The sequence below is a fragment of the Macaca nemestrina genome, chromosome 2, assembly GCF_043159975.1.
Source record: "Macaca nemestrina isolate mMacNem1 chromosome 2, mMacNem.hap1, whole genome shotgun sequence".
In the NCBI taxonomy this organism is placed as follows: Eukaryota; Metazoa; Chordata; class Mammalia; order Primates; family Cercopithecidae; genus Macaca; species Macaca nemestrina.
In genome coordinates this window covers 99,325,288-99,340,957 of record NC_092126.1, presented here as the reverse complement: position 1 = coordinate 99,340,957, position 15,670 = coordinate 99,325,288, and the positions used below count along the sequence as shown (strand labels likewise).

The 15,670-nt window shown below is 43.6% G+C and overlaps 1 protein-coding gene across 12 annotated transcripts in view; it reads left to right on the top strand.

Annotated features, from left to right (window-relative positions):
- The window catches only part of LOC105480158 (diacylglycerol kinase gamma), a 213,552-nt gene that overhangs the window by 115,549 nt on the left and 82,333 nt on the right, over positions 1-15,670 (top strand). For 10 of the 12 annotated variants that reach the window (XM_071091410.1, XM_011738673.2, XM_011738670.2 and 7 more), the window contains one exon: positions 3,377-3,441. In XM_071091410.1, the coding sequence (XP_070947511.1) occupies positions 3,377-3,441 (65 nt within the window). Of the gene's footprint in view, positions 1-3,376; positions 3,442-12,697; positions 13,254-15,670 lie in introns of those variants that run through there. The other 2 variants (XR_986315.3, XM_011738676.3) reach the window with 2 other exon arrangements.

The window sequence follows — 15,670 nt, the reverse complement described above, 5'->3', positions numbered from 1 at the left end:
AAAAAATAAAAAATTTAAAAAATTTTTTTAAATTAACTTCATCTTTTGTTTTTAACTTTTTTATGTGGCTACTAGAAAATGTTAAGTTACATTTACATATGTAGCTTACTCTATATTTCTATTGGATAGCACTGGCCTAGACATTCCAATATCTCAGAGTCCAAATGACTGCTGCATGTACTTGGAAGGGGCCCAGATTTCTTTGTCCACCCATGTGCTTGGAATTGTAGTTCAGGAAAGAGGCCCTATGTCCATACCTTCCACCGTCTCTTCTTCACTCCACACCTGAAAGAAAGACCTCAGATAGCAAGGCTGTGAGAAATGCTATCATCACTTCCGTGGATTTGTAATTCCCATCTCCCGCCTTCAGAACAGAAGTCTTGCTTTGCCTTAATTATCATCAAGAAAGGGTTTATACCTTAGTAACCAAGAAAGGGTTTGAACCATCGTAGCCCTGGTTTCCCAAATTTAAATGAAGTCACTACTGATTGTAAATAGGCTCAGGTCATTGCCTGACATAGAAGCTCCGGAGAGTGAAAGTGAATCTCGACTCTCTTTTTAATCCCCAGGTAGAGAAACGTGTTCAGAGTCTTTACCGTCATAGCCTTTTTAAGACTTAGAAAAGGCGCTGCTCTACTCTCCCTTGCTACTTTGTGTATTTGCCAAGGGATTACATTGTCAAATTAGGGACCACGTGCTTCACTAATAATGTTTTAAAGGCTGGTCTTTGTGAAAAGCAGCTTTGCAAAACCTAGTTATGGAAAAACTAAGGACAGCCAGAACTCTACGGAAGGAGGGGGTCTGTACATGTATCCCAGAGAATAAAAGAGCTGGGAGTCAGTCAGCAGTATTGGGGGTTGGGGATAGTGAAGTACAAATTGTGCCAGGCAACATGTGATTGCTTTTTTCTTCCCTCCCCTCCATTTTTTTCCTGACAGAAGAAAATTAGTGCTTCAAAGGAATAGAAGTAGATGGAATATTTTCATGAATTTTAGAGAAGTATTTGACAAATGTCATATGAATCTTATTGAGGGTGTTCACTGAAATTTGCTGAGAGAGTGGGAGGTGGGCACAGTCTGGGAGCATGAAGTGCTGTTGCCCAGGGAAGCAGTGCAGGATGGACAGGCCTTGGAGACAGAGGCCTCCCTGGGGTCCGCACATCTCACCTGTGCACCCATGGGGATGCCTCTCCAAGACCTTAAACTCTTAATATATCTTAAACTAAAAAATAAATCAGCCAGGCATGGTGGCTCACGCCTGTAATCTCAGCAGTTTGAGGGGCTAAGGTGGGCGGATCACCTGAAGCCAAGAGTTTGAGACCAGCCTGGCCAACACGGTGAAACACTGTCTCTACTAAAAATACAAAAAAAATTAGCCAGACATGGTGACAGGCGCCTGTAATCCCAGCTACTCAGGAGGCTGAGGCGGAAGAATCTCTTGAACCCGAGAGGCGAAGTTTGCAGTGAGCCAAGATTGTGCCACTGAACTCCAGCTTGGGCGACAGAGTGAGACTCTATCTCAAAAAAAAAAAAAGCTAAAGTTTAAATTTTAAACTCTCAAAACATCATTTTAGCAGAGAATGTTTGCCAATCACAAAATAAGCCCATCTTTCTCCTCTTGCCCTGCCACCTTTCAGATGTGGGCTGGTGGACTCCTGTGCCTGGTGCACCTCACCACACAGAGTTCATGCTCGAAAAGCTTCTTCATAGAACTATACCTCTTGATGCTTAAAAACACACACAGAGGCTGGGTGCAGTGGCTCACATTTATAGTCCCAGTACTTGGGGAGGCTGAGGCAGGGAAGATCACCTGAGGTTCGAGACCAGCCTGGCCAACATGGCGAAGCCCTGCCTCTAATAAAAATACAAAACTTAGCTAGGTGTGGTGGTGGGCACCTGCAATCCCAGCTACTCGGGAGGCTGAGCCAGAAGAATTGCTTGAACCTGGGAGGCAGAGGTTGCAGTGAGACGAGATCACGCCACTCACTCCAGCCTAGGTGACAAGAGTGAAACTCTATCTCAAAAAAAAAAAAATTAAAAATTAAAAAATTTTAAAATTTTTAAAAAACCACACACGCAGAAATTTTCATATAAGAAACAGAATTGATATGCATTTGATGAAAATTCACTGCATGGAATTTCTGGTGTCTTGTAGCCATATATTCCAGTAAATGGATTTCTATATTTTTCGTTGCAAAACAAATCTAGTCAGCTCCCTGATTTCTGTGTCACCCCCCATCTCCAGTCCAATTAGCCTGTTTATTTCTGAAACCCAGCACCTGCACCCGAAGTGCCAGCATGGGGCGTGAGCAGTGAAGGGGTGTTACACATTCTTCTGCTGGGAAATGAGACCAGTGTCAAGGGTGGAAGATCGAGTTTGAGGAGGAAAGACGAGTTCTGTTTCAGGTTTGAGGCTTAGGGTTGGCTCTAGAGATTGAGACTTTGAAGCTATCACCATTCAGATGCTGATAACAGCTGCGAGAACTCACGAGATGGCCACAGTGTGGAGTGGGGGCCACAGGTAGAACCCAGGGTTAGGAAGTTGTGGTCAGAGGATGGAGAGCCCAGGAGCACAGTGTCATGACAGCCTCCTAACTGTGAGTGCTGGAGTGCAGGGGGCCGCTAGTGTGGCAAAGGGATGTGCTCATAGGAGGGCAGTGTCCACACGGTGTAGTAATGACTCTTACTGGTCTTAGAGAGAGTCCTTCGAGTGAAGTGATCAAGAAGCAGAAGCCAGAGTTTAGTTTTCTTTTATTATCTATTAAGCATGTTATCCAATGCCACTAATTATTTCTATTGGTGTGGATGGTTAGGACTTAATATCTAATAGCATCTACCAATGTCAGGTTTCTAGTGTTGACAATATTCTATAGTTATATAAAATGTTATTATTGAGGGAAGCTGAGTGAAAGGGACCTAGGAACTCCATGCTCATTTTGGAACTTACTGTGAGTCAAAATATTCCAAAGTAAAAACTATTTTAAAAAGAATTATCATGGAAAGTCATTTCCAGAGACTCATGCTCAGCCCCAGACACAGGGTCCTGTGCTCACAGACTCTCAGTCTCCCCAAAGAGCAAAGGCTTTCCCCTCCACTCACCCCTGAACTATCTGTTCTCGGCGGGCCTGGGCTAGAGTGAAATAGCAAGGACTCCAGAGTCTACTGGCACAGGCTGTAAGAGTATTGATGATGCTAGCTCATCCCCTTGGAGGCAGTGTTGAGCCTCTATTGGTGCCGCGGATGTGACCTGGAGCCCCACCATGCAATAGAGTCCCAGGGTTGGCATGACTCAGCGAGGGCATGTGTGTGTCCCTTCCCTCCACACTGCACTGTCATGACCACTCACCAAGGATCTGCTTTGTCTCTTTCACTTTCAGGACGCTTCCATTGCACACAGATTCCACGTGATGAGAGAGAAACACCCTGAAAAATTCAACAGCAGGTAAGTTGCAGGCCCGGCTGCACTGCCGCCCACCCAGTGTGGCCCTGGCGGAACAGAGGCCTTTCACCTGCTCTCCGGAAATGTTCCCAGCCAGGGCCTCCAGGGACTTGGCCTTCCTGCCACATTGCCGGAAGGAGGGTTTCCATTTCCAAGAAAAAAAAAAAATTTCAGAAACTTGGCACAGGCTAACTGCCTGTCCTCTCCCAAAAGATCTGTGCAAAGGGAGGGGCTGGGAAGCAGGAGGTGGGTATGAAGGGCCTGATTTTGCAGGGGAGGAGGTGGGAGGGTATCTGCCCTTGGCTAACTGGAACCCCCTCCTGAGTCTCTTCTGCTTCCTAGTACAGCGCTTCCAACCCCAGCCCCTCATGATTCTTTTGTGGAAGGGTGGGGAGGCTGGAAGAGACCCTAGCTTCTGTCGGTCTCAAATGGGAGGAGGTGGCAGCTCCGGGGCTTGGACCAGGAGGCCCAGAAGGGCATCTCCTTGGCCTCCCCCGACAGCAGAGGGCAGCAGCAGAGAGGTGCCTGCAAAGGCCGGAGACCCGGAACCCATTAAGTCCCAGCCTCAGCCTGGGCACTCTGTGAAGTTGCCAAGTTAGGTTCAGAAATGAAAGGAAAGAGGAAACGAGGTCATTTGCAAACGAAAGCAAACCCGTCTTCCTTGTAGGAGAAAATTTGCCAGAACTGAGTTGTGACTGACATATAGCTACCCCTTTCTCCCTCCTTCCTTCTTTCTCTCTTTCTTCTCATTGGTTAATTTTCATTCTTTCTTTTTCTTTGCTGTACTATTTCAAGATGACCACTATTTTGACACTGTTCCCACCCCAGCCCTAGGTAGGTGAGGAGGAGGATGGATAATGATTTGGACTTTGTCTTTGAACCTGAAGATGTTGACTTTTGTTTAGCCCACAGAATTGTCTTTATTTATTTATTTATTTATTTTATTTTATTTTTTATCTATGAGACAGAATCTCACTCTGTCACCCAGGCCAGAGTTCAGTGGCACAATCTTGTCTCACTGCAACCTCCTCCTCCGAGGTTCAAACCTTTCTCCTGCCTCAGCCTCCTGAGTAGCTGGGACTACAGGCGTGCGCCATCATGCCCAGCTAACTTTTGTATTTTTAGTAGAGATGGGGTTTCACTATGTTGGCCAGGCTGGTCTCAAACCCCTGACCTCCAGTGACCTGCCCTCCTCGGCCTCCCAAAGTGCTGGGATTACAAGCAAGAATTGTCTTTAAAAGAGAGGTTAGAGTGTTCACTGAAGACATTCATTTAAAGCCTGTACCCATCATTTTCAGCACTTGCCATTTTCACTCCTACTCTTTGTCCTGACCCCACAGCCTGAGAGGTCAACCAATAAGAAGGAGATCTTTTCAGAGGTCAGATATTGAACACTGCAGCTTCAGGAAGAGTGATCTATGAGATGTGATAGTAGCCGAATGAACCTTTTAGGAAGTGCATCCTATCACAGCGTCTTCTTGCTCTCACACGCACAGACTCTACACACTCACTGCACGCTAGGAACACGTGTACTTCCAGCCCCTGACACTGTAGTCACAAACGTACAGTTCAGGTGATCTCCTCTAACAGCCTTTTGCACTGCCAGATATACACAAACCACTTTTTTAAAAAGTACTCCTCTTCAACTCATTCCTCAGACTTTTAAAGTCCTCTTTCCACACAAGTACCTTTTTTTTTTTTTTTTTTCAGTGGCATCTCACTCTGTTGCTCAGCCTGGAGTGCCGTGGGGCAATCTCGGCTCACTGCAACCTCCACCTCCTGAGTCAAGTGATTCTCCCGTCTCAGCCTCCCAACTAGCTGGGATTACAGGTGCCCGCTACCACACCCGGCTGATTTTTGTATTTTTAGTAGAGACAGGGTTTCACCATCTTGGCCAGGCTGGTCTCGAACTCCTGACCTCAAGTGATCTGCCCACCTCAGGCTCCCAAAGTGCTGGAATTACAGACTTGAGCCACCGCACCCGGCCTCACACAAGTATCCTTATACGTACTCATGCACATGTACCATACACTTGTGAAAGCCGTGGGGCTCTGTTCATTCATTCATCCATTCATTCAACAGATCTTTTGAAAACATAATGCACACCAGGCACTGTTCTACAGGCGTTTTGGACAGACCCATGTAGGGGACTCACAGCCCGGTGCTGGAAACAGGCTGGCAAGCAGATGTGCAGAATGGTTTGTGTTAAGGGATGTGACTAGAAGTGACCTATGGGAGCAAAAACCAAGGACATGAAACGTGGCATGGAGGGTTTTCCAGTGACAGAGATGACTGAACCAAGGCACAGAAAAAGAGGAGGGCAACTCAGGGAGAAGGAAGCAAATGTACGAAAAGATACGAAGGAGTGAGAGGGTACAGTATACTGTGGAAGAGCAAGATGTTCAGTGTGATCAGTTGTATGGTCTCGGCAGGGGAAAGAAACCAAACCTCTGTAATTCCCAGAAAGCAAGGAAGCAGAGGGAGGGAGAAATTTCTCCATATGCCAAAAATCAATAGTCAGGCCAACATATGACATAAATAGAGCAATCATCCATCACCCACATGATTAAGTACAATTAGAAAGACACATCAGTCAGAAAAAAAAAAAAAAAAGATTGTAGTGTGCATTTTAATGCAAAGTATGAACAAATTCACTGTGATCTGTAGAACTGTTTTTCCTTCTCCCTTCCGAGATCCCATAAACAAGACTACTCTTTGAGGGTAGGTTCTCACCTCACTCTTCACCTGACTGAGGTCAATGTAGCATGGGTGACGTGGTGACAGGCACACGGATTTGCACGTAAACCTGTGTGCTTTCCTAACATCTGAAGACAGAAGGGCTGAAGTAGCACCTATTTCACCAGGTCACCAAATGCTTCCTATGAGGAGCTTTGCATACATACTGCTTCTACCCTGCCTATTCGCCCGTGTCTAAAATACCCAGGAGTGCCCAATTTGTCCACTGAGAGGCAGGCAAGCAGCCATTTTCTTCAGGCTTCCTTATTTAGCATTGGAGATGGTTTTAAATAGGCAGGTGGTTGTTGCCATGGTTACCCCATTACACCAGCGGCTAAACTTAGGAAGGGCCGCAAGGGATAGGAAGAAAGCTTGATACCCAGGATTTGGAAATGTAAACGGTATTATCAAACAAGGCTTATTTTACTCAGCTTAACTTAGGTTCTCCAAAGAGTAGTTACTGCTTGGCTGAAAGCCCTTTGCCATTACTGCCCAGGTTTGGACTCTCAGGGATAACCTTGAGGTTAAATCTTGGGAGTTGTCATTGCTGTGTTTTGTTCTGTTTTGTTTTGTTTTGTTTTCAGCAAGGGAGAGTGACTAGTCAGGGCTAGAACTTACCAGGAAACCGGAATCATTCACATTGCTGATTCCCTTTTCTTGGCTATTCTAACAAGAATTCTTAATCTGGGACCCAAGGGCTTCAGGGGTTTTGAGAACACCTTGAAATTGTACTAAGGTATTGAATGTATTTTTCTGCAGAGAATGTCCATAACTATCAGAAGATTCTTAAAGGAACCTATACTCCCCAAATGTTTAAAAGTCACAGGTCTGAGGCCTCTTTGAATCCTAAAAGGCATCAAATTATGACTCAAATGTTGGGGTTTCAGGAAATTCTTCCTCCGTGGCCTCTCTATATAGGTTGTTACCAGGGAGGATAGTAGATTCCAGAAAACCAAGTTATGTTCCCTGAGGGAATAGTTTCGTTAACGGAGCAAGAACCAGAACCGAGGAGGCAGGAATATGAGCCATGTGTGATGGACAAAAAAGAAAAGACCTTTCAGGGCAGAGATGGGGTTATTTTTTGCCCTGTCTATCTCCTAGTTATCGATAGGCTAATTATTAATTGCTAATTGAGGAATGTTAGGGAGATTATCATCTCACTGTTGGCATAAGAACAAAAGAGAAATTCGATTCAATTGAGATTCTGAAGTGTTTGAAAGTGATCTGGAATAAAGGGCGCATAAGACATGGCCCCTGCCTTCAAGGAACTCATAGTCTAGCAAAAGAAAAGGAAACATAGTGCTCAAATATTTTTTACAAAATTATTTTAACATACAAGGTGGTTACATTTCACAGGTGATACAGTATACAGGAAGTTGTATAATATATAAGAACTTATTAATGGTCATATCCCAAACATCATTTGCAAATGAATTGTTTTCTTTTTAAGGGGTATTTTTTGTCGTGTTTTTTTGTTTGTTTGTTTTTGCTTTTTTTTTTTTTAGAAAGAGTCATTCCGTCGCCCAGGCTGGAGTGCAGTGGTGTGATCTTGGCTCAATGCAGCCTTTGCCTCTCGGGTTCAGGTGATTTTCATACCACAGCCTCCCGAGTAGGTGGGATTAAAGGCATGCACCACCATGCCTGGCTAATTTTTTTTCATATTTTTAGTAAAGATGGGGTTTCACCATGTTGTTAAGCCTGATCTTGAACTCCTGACCTCAAGTGATTTACCTGCCTTAGCCTCCCAAAGTGCTGGGATTACAGGTGTGAGCCACCACTCCTGGCCAAATTGGTTGTTTTAAGTGTAGCAATAGTGTTAAGGGGGAACCTAACTAAGAACTGTTATAATTTTTTTAGCTCCTCCTAGCAATATTGTTAAAGGGAAACCTGACTAAGAACTGTTTCATTTTTTAGCTCCTCCTAGATGCCAAGTGGTGAACTAGGGTTTTTAAATACATTAAATTATTTAAATCACAAAACAACCTTACAAGATAAACATTAGCATTCCCATTTACAGATAAAGGAACTGACGCTGGAAGAAACCAAGTCAACTAACAAAAGTCATGTATTTTTTAGGCAATGGGGCTAATTTAATTTCTGACCTAGCTCTTTACTCCAGAGTTCAAGCTCTGTTTCCTGCAACTGCTATCTCCCATGGATTTCATTGAGCAAGCACTGATGTATACCAGACACTCTGATAAGTACTTTATACATCATCCCACTCATTGCTCATAATAACATGCAAGGGTAAGTGCCACGGTCCCCATTTTAGAAATGAAGGAACTGAGGCTAAGGAGGATGGAGTTATGGTTGGCATCATCTGCCTTTATGGATTGTCTCTATGGGAAAATGCCTGCCCAGTTCCAGAGGGGAGGAGAACAGGTACACCATCCAGTCATACATTGTATGGTGTGAGTATCCTCCCTGTTTCCATGTCCACAGCAAGGAGCAGGACTGGCTATATGATCTGTGTGGCCCAGTGCAAAAGTAAAAAGGTGAGGCCCCTTCTTCAAAAATTATTATGAATTTCAAGCCAGTGACAGCCAAGCATTAAACTAAGCACTGAGCCCTCTTAAGTGTGGGGCTCCGGGGTCCATGTCTCACACCTATGAGCTGGCCCTGCCTAGCCAGGAGAGAGGAATTAATAAAAAGACACATTTGCCAATAGTCACGGAGTAGAGTGTTTGCAATAAAGTCAAAAGAATGGAGGAAAGAGGGTTTCAACTTAGAGAGAAGGAGAGGGACTCTCAGTCCCACAGACAGGCGGCAGTCAGTACTAGCAGAGGAGACAAGAATCCCATCAAAGTCTTCCAGATAGCCAAACCCCAGCCACCATGAAGTTTCTAGATTAAGTCTCCATGAAGAGTTTTGCCATACGAAATCTATACATAAAAACCACCTAATTCTAATGTCACTGTCAGTGAGTGTCTAGAAAGAGAAGTCTAAGCATGGAATGTTTTCATTGTTGGTTAGAAACTCAGAGTACTTGAGGAATGTGTTATTCTAAACCTGTTGAGTGTATCCACTTGACTATGTCTCTCAGCAGTTGAGGCTGAAGCAAGTTATTTCCTGTTAGACCCTTCAAAGGGACCGAAGCAGTGCTTCATTCCTACTAGAAGCTGACCACCTTTCTCAAAAGCCCTTGAGTAATTAACAGGTTCTGAAATATTAGCTTTCTTGGAGCAGGTCCCATGGAGTCACTGATGAGGGGCTCCCCAGAAGCCCTAATGTAGCTTGAGTTTTTAAGAGGTTGGAAATATACCTTGTAAATAACTAAGCACTCAGTAACTATAGAAGAAGGCAGCAGGGTATAGAGTAAGTTGGCATCAAAACTTGGCTTTGCCACGTATTAGCTATGTGACCTTGGGCAAGTTAATCTTCTTAATCCTTTGCTGCCTCTTTTGAAAATCTTGCAATGTTGCTATAAGTATTTAGTGACATAATACCTAAGTTTTCATAGTACATAGTAGGTTCGCCATAAACATTTGTTGTTGAATATCATTAAATAACAAGCATTGCCTTAAATTGACAATAAAGTATTGACAATAAATGGGTTTTTTTAAATGGAGTGGCAAATGGGATTCAGTTATCATAGAATCAATGCTCTATTGACATGGCCTTTAACCTGAAAAGTTGGAGGAGACCCCAGCAGTGATGCATTGAATCTGCCCAAATCCTTCTCTTGGGGTTGGGAATATGGCACCAGTTTGGTTGGTTTGGATTCTGCAGGACAGAAGCTCTAGAGGAAATCCCCTTCACTGGCTCCATGGAGGTCCGAGAGGCGGAGGTTGGGGATCTGAACTCTAGAGATTTGAAGTCCAGTGCCAAGTCCGGGCTAGCAGGATCAAGGGAGGGGGTCACAGACCCCAGGTGAAATGGTATCAGGAGGAACAAGGCAGGAGTGAGTAAAGGAGAGTGGCAAGACAGATTCCATGTGCTCTCTGGGTGCTTCTGGCTTACTAGCAGGGGTCATGGACTGCATGACAGGTAGGCAAGTGGCCCTGTGGTCAGATGCTGGGGATATGACTACCCCTCCCTCACGGATACTTCTTTCCCCTCACCCACCACATACCTCTCCCCAACCCTGACCTCAGATAAAGACAGAGATGTTCTGTGGGAAACCAAATAGAAACTGACAAAGCTCAAGTCATACAGTTCTGAAAATGAAAGGAAGGGTTTCCTGTCTTGAATACCTGCGGTATGCTCTGCCGTCACAAGCATAAAATATATCACGATTTACATAAGATTTTCTTCTTATATCTAAAAATGAAACCCTTCTAAGTTGTTCTTTCCTGGCGCCCTGTGAGGTAGCCCACTATTACAACCCAGATGTGTGACTTTCTCAAGGCATAAAGGTTCAACAGCAGCAAATATAGCAAAGTTAAAAATCCTTGCCATCAAAGTCTTCATTCTGTGCCCTGAATTGGGCTTTGCCTCTCTTCATCTAATATTTGGCACCTCAAAAGAGACCTGCTGTAGGTAGCCAGAGGTCCAGACTGTCTGCACCTGCTTCCCTCAATATAGCAAACTATTTTTCTTAAATATCTGGGATTCAGAAAAGCCCCAAATGAATTTAATTGTGGCATTTTCTATGTTTTTTCTTATTCCTGTAGGTATTTATAAAGAAATGCAAACCTTATGTTTTGTGCTCAAGAACCTTTGACTTTCAAGTCAATTCTGACAGAGCAACTGACTTAATTACTTGAATGTTTAGATACTAAGCCACAAAAATGTTTTGTCCCCCACCCTCCCCACCCCTCTTTGCGAGAGATGCAGAGAGTAAAATGAATGAAATATGGGTTCATGTTTTTTTCATCAGATGCTCATTACACAACTGCAGAAGTCCAGGGTTTTTTGTTGTTGTTGTTGTTCATGATGATTGTTTATAGTTAAGCCTTGTTTATTCGAAGAAATAAGGGAGCAACCACGTGGATCATCTAAAGTGGTAGATGATCAAAGATTTGGGGAGTCTGTTATTAATATTTGTGTGCAGTTCTCTCTGCCCTAACGTTCACAGTATTTTAAATAATATGATGAAATCATATTGACTCTTAACAATCCCTTCATTTTCCTCCTGGGTCCCCAGTCCGCATGGGAACAGACAGCACAACCTCTCAACTGTTGCACAGCAGCAGCCTGTGGCATCTCAAGCCTCCCTACAAGGTTACCCACTGGCCAGAACCGTTTCTTTCTGTAACTTAATGGGCTTTTCTTCTAGCCCCTGCCAGGCTAGAACAGGAAAGGTCTTATTCATGTCAACAAAGAGTAGAATCAGTTTGCGATCATACCAGAAGGAACTTGAAAGCACGCTATGTTTTCAAGACTATAGGCCAGATAATCCTAGTTATCAGTATTTACTGACTGATTGATTTCTAGAAATATTTCCATCGAAGAGCTCAAGATGTAGTATGTAATCAAGTTCACAAGAGTTGAGGCTAGCACGATAACCTTATGGAAGAAAATCAAAGCACACAAATTCAAAGTAAGGTAGGAACTGACTGGATCCTAAAGTGAGAGTTAACAGTCTGGATACTTTCCAGAAGGGAGTGGTTGAGAAGGTGCTAGAACTTTAGATGTCTTCGAAGAAAAGGCTGAATCTGGAATTGTTTCACCCAAAGAAGAGAAGCCTTAGAGAGGAGTGATTATTGGCCTCAAATATTTAAAAGGCTTTTCTTATAAAGCAGGAATTGTGTTATTTTGCACAATAAATCAATGAAAAGGTGACTGGAATGCAAGACTGGGTTGAGCCCCAAATAGGACATCAATTCTACTGGTCAGAGGCATCCTCAAGTGCAGTGAGCTATTGGGGAAGGTGATGAGTTTTCATGTTTTGCGTGCAAGCCCATGCTGGCGATCATTTTGGAAGCAAGTGCCCAATAGGAGAGGTTCCATGATCAGACAACCTGGATTCAAATCCAGGAGTCCTCATTAACCACCATGTGTGACCTTGACCAAGTTACTCTTCCTAAACCTCAGTCTGCTCACCTGTAAAACTGGAGTATAATATTATATGAGTTTCCTATTGTTGCTGTAATGAGCTGCCACAAACTTAGTGACTTAAAACAACACTACTGGCCGGGCGCAATGGCTCACACCTGTAATCCCAGCACTTTGGGAAGCCGAGGCAAGCGGATCACAAGGTCAGGAGATCAAGACCAACCTGGCTAACACGGTGAAAACCCGTCTCTACTAAAAATACAAAAACAAAATTTGCCGGGTGTGGTGGCGGGCGCCTGTAGTCCCAGCTACTCGGGAGGCTGAGGCGAGAGAATGGCGTGAACCTGGGAGGTGGAGCTTGCAGTGAGCCGAGATCACATCACTGCACTCCAGCCTGGGCAACAGAGGGAGACTCCATCTCAAAAACAACAACAACAACAACAACAACAAAAACTAGCACTACTGTATTACAGTTCTGGAGGTCGGAAGTCTGAAATAGGTGTCACTGGGCTAAAATCAAGGTGCATCAGGGCTACATTCCTTTCTGGAGAGTCTGGGGAAAAAGCTGTTTCCTTGCCTTTTCCAGGCATCACCACTCTTTGGCTCCTGGCCCCCTCCCATTGTTGAAGCCAGCAGTGGCCAGTCGAGTCCTTCTCATATGGCATCCCTCTGACATTCTTTCTCCTGCCTCCCTCTTCCACTTATGAGAACGCTGATTGCACTGAACCCACCCAGATTATTCAAGATCCTCTCCCCATCTCAAGGTCAGTTGACTGTCAACTTAAACTCCATCTGCAACCTAAATTCCCCCTTTGTCACGTAACCTAGCATACTCACAGGCTCTGGGGATCAGAACGTGGACATCTTCAGGGCATTGTTCTGCCTGCTAACCTCATAGGCTTATTTCGAGGATCTAGTGGAACAATGCACTTAAAGTGTTTATTACAGAGTCGGGCACATCAGTGGTAGCTATTATGATTGTTATTAATATTCTTATTAAAAAGAGATCCTATATCAGATAATAATCATGTTAGATGATTCAGAAGCCCTTAAAACTCTGAATGTTGGTGATTATCTAATATAGGCAGATAAAAATCTATTTAATATTAAATAGGGTGTGAGTCATCAATGTAGAAATATATGGAATTATTTTTCTCGTCATTTCTCTTAATTAAAAGTTTTTCAATAAAATATCAATATATTTATCATTATGTGATTTAATAATACATCATAAGTATTATATAGCACATTGCAATATCATTATAAATAATTTGGAACGTTCAGAAAAGTTAAAGTAAGAAAAAAAACCAGTCACTCATAGTCCCATCATGGAGAAACACAATATTGCCATTTTGGTGCATTACAGCAGTTAACTTGATATATATACGTTAAAATATTTATGATAAAGTGTTTTTATAAAGCTATACATACCATTTTTTAAATAATTTTTCTTTATATAAGTCATTGAGGCTCATTGTAAAAAAATCATATTTTTCATCCCCTCCTCCAAAAAATAAACTCAGCACTATAACATATTTTCTTTCAACACTTTAATTGCACAATTTTATTGACTTGAGATCACGCCGTAAACACTAGTTTAAAAGGTTATTAACATACTAGCATTTATAGGTTATGAAGGGAAGATGATAGAAAGGAATTGAATGGAGTGAGTTCATCGGCTGTAGGAGTTGTATTGGTCTTTTCCAAGTAAAAAGTCCCAATGCTTTGGTTCAGTCATTGAGTGCTTTAAAGATACCATTATCCAAGTCCCTTCACAGTTGAAATAACTATTTCATATGTTATGCAGCTCTACTATTGCACAGGGTAATGAAAAATATTTTATCCTTTCAACACGATTCTTGGTCCTGCCCATAGTTTTGCTGTATCTCAAAGGAACCAGTTTGTGTTTTATCTGACCATCAGAGATAGCAAGAGTTGCCTTCTGAACTATGCAGTAACATCGTTTTTGTTTTCATTTTTTTTTTTTGAGATGGAGTCTCTCTCTGTCACCCAGGCTGGAATCAGTGGCACAATATCAGCTCACTGACATGGCCGCCTCCAGGGTTCAAGCAACTCTACTACCTCAGCCTCCTGAGTAGCTGGGATTACAGGCATGTGCCACCATGCTCGGCTAATTTTTTTGTATTTTTAGTAGAGAGAGGGTTTCATCATGTTGGCCAGGCTTCTCTCAAACTCCTGACCTCAGGTGATCCAACCACCTCAGCCTCCCAAAGTGCCGGGATTACAGGCGTGAGCCACCACATCCGGCCTAGTATAGTTTTTAAAGCATGAATAACCATGTCATTTATTAAAGTGTTTAGAGAGGTGGTTTTCCCAGTGTAATCAGTTCTGCTCCAACCCATACCAACAATAGTAGCCATCATTTATTGAGAGCTTTCAAGGATCTCATGTACAATATTTTTAACTGGCACAACTCACCAAATGTAAGTATTATTGATCCATCTTACAGATGAGAAAAGTGAGGCTCATAGAGAAGATGGAACTTGCTCCAGACCACACTAGTTACTAGGGAAGCTGCTATTCGCATCTAGGCCTGTCTATTCCACAACTCCTCTTGCCCTGCCACACTTCCCTGCCTCTCCATGTGCCCAGTTTTGTGCCCCATGACCAAAGATGCACCCAAAAAAAAGACTAGAAAAGAGCCACAGATATGATTATAGGGTCAATGAGAAAGCCACAAGTCATCCAAAATCACTTTTCCTGGAGAGAAACAGCGAATGTGCTGGGAATGGGCCTCAAGTGTGTGAAGGATTCACAACTGGAAATAGTGACTACACCTCCTTACTCTTCATCTCAGTTCAGGAAAGAATGAGAGAGGGAAAAAATGTGCTCTAAAATTAAAGAATTGTCTTTTGGATGGGAGCAGGAATCTTCTGGCCTGGAGACATATTAAAGACTGAAATGAGTTATTGAGAGTAGCTTTGGAATGTCTTGCAAAGGCTTCCAAAAACAGAGAGTTCCATTCATCTGGGATGATAAACACACCACCTTCTCTGAGCCCAGGGGCGGACTCATTGCACCCACCAGGTCGCTACCCAGATGGGAGCTCTCTGCCTCCCATTCCACAACTGACCAAGCTGCACTGTTTAACTGCACAATTTTCTTTACTTGTGAGACCGCTTGCCCCCTGTGCTCCTCGGTTCCCAATTGGTCCCCAAGATGTCCCATCCTCAGGATTTCCTCAGCCACCCTCTGGCCCATCTCGATGCCCTTCCCACTCAGGCCCACCCTGCCTAGAGCTGCCCGTTCGTTAGTCTCCCCGGGATACGTTTGTGGTCCTGTTGCTGCTGCACAAACACCTACTTCCCTCAGCCCCATCCCGTGTTACATCCCATGCTTGCATTTAGTGCCCTTTCTAACATTCTCCTCTTCAAACACCAGCCTCAGTTCTTGCTTGCATGCTCCGTTACTCTTACCTTCCCCACACCGCTGCTCTCAGGCCCTCAATCCCTCAACCTAGACGACATCTCCTCTTGTGGCCTAGTCATCACTTGTTTCAAAATGCAGCACAGAATATTCTGAACCAACCTACTTGACC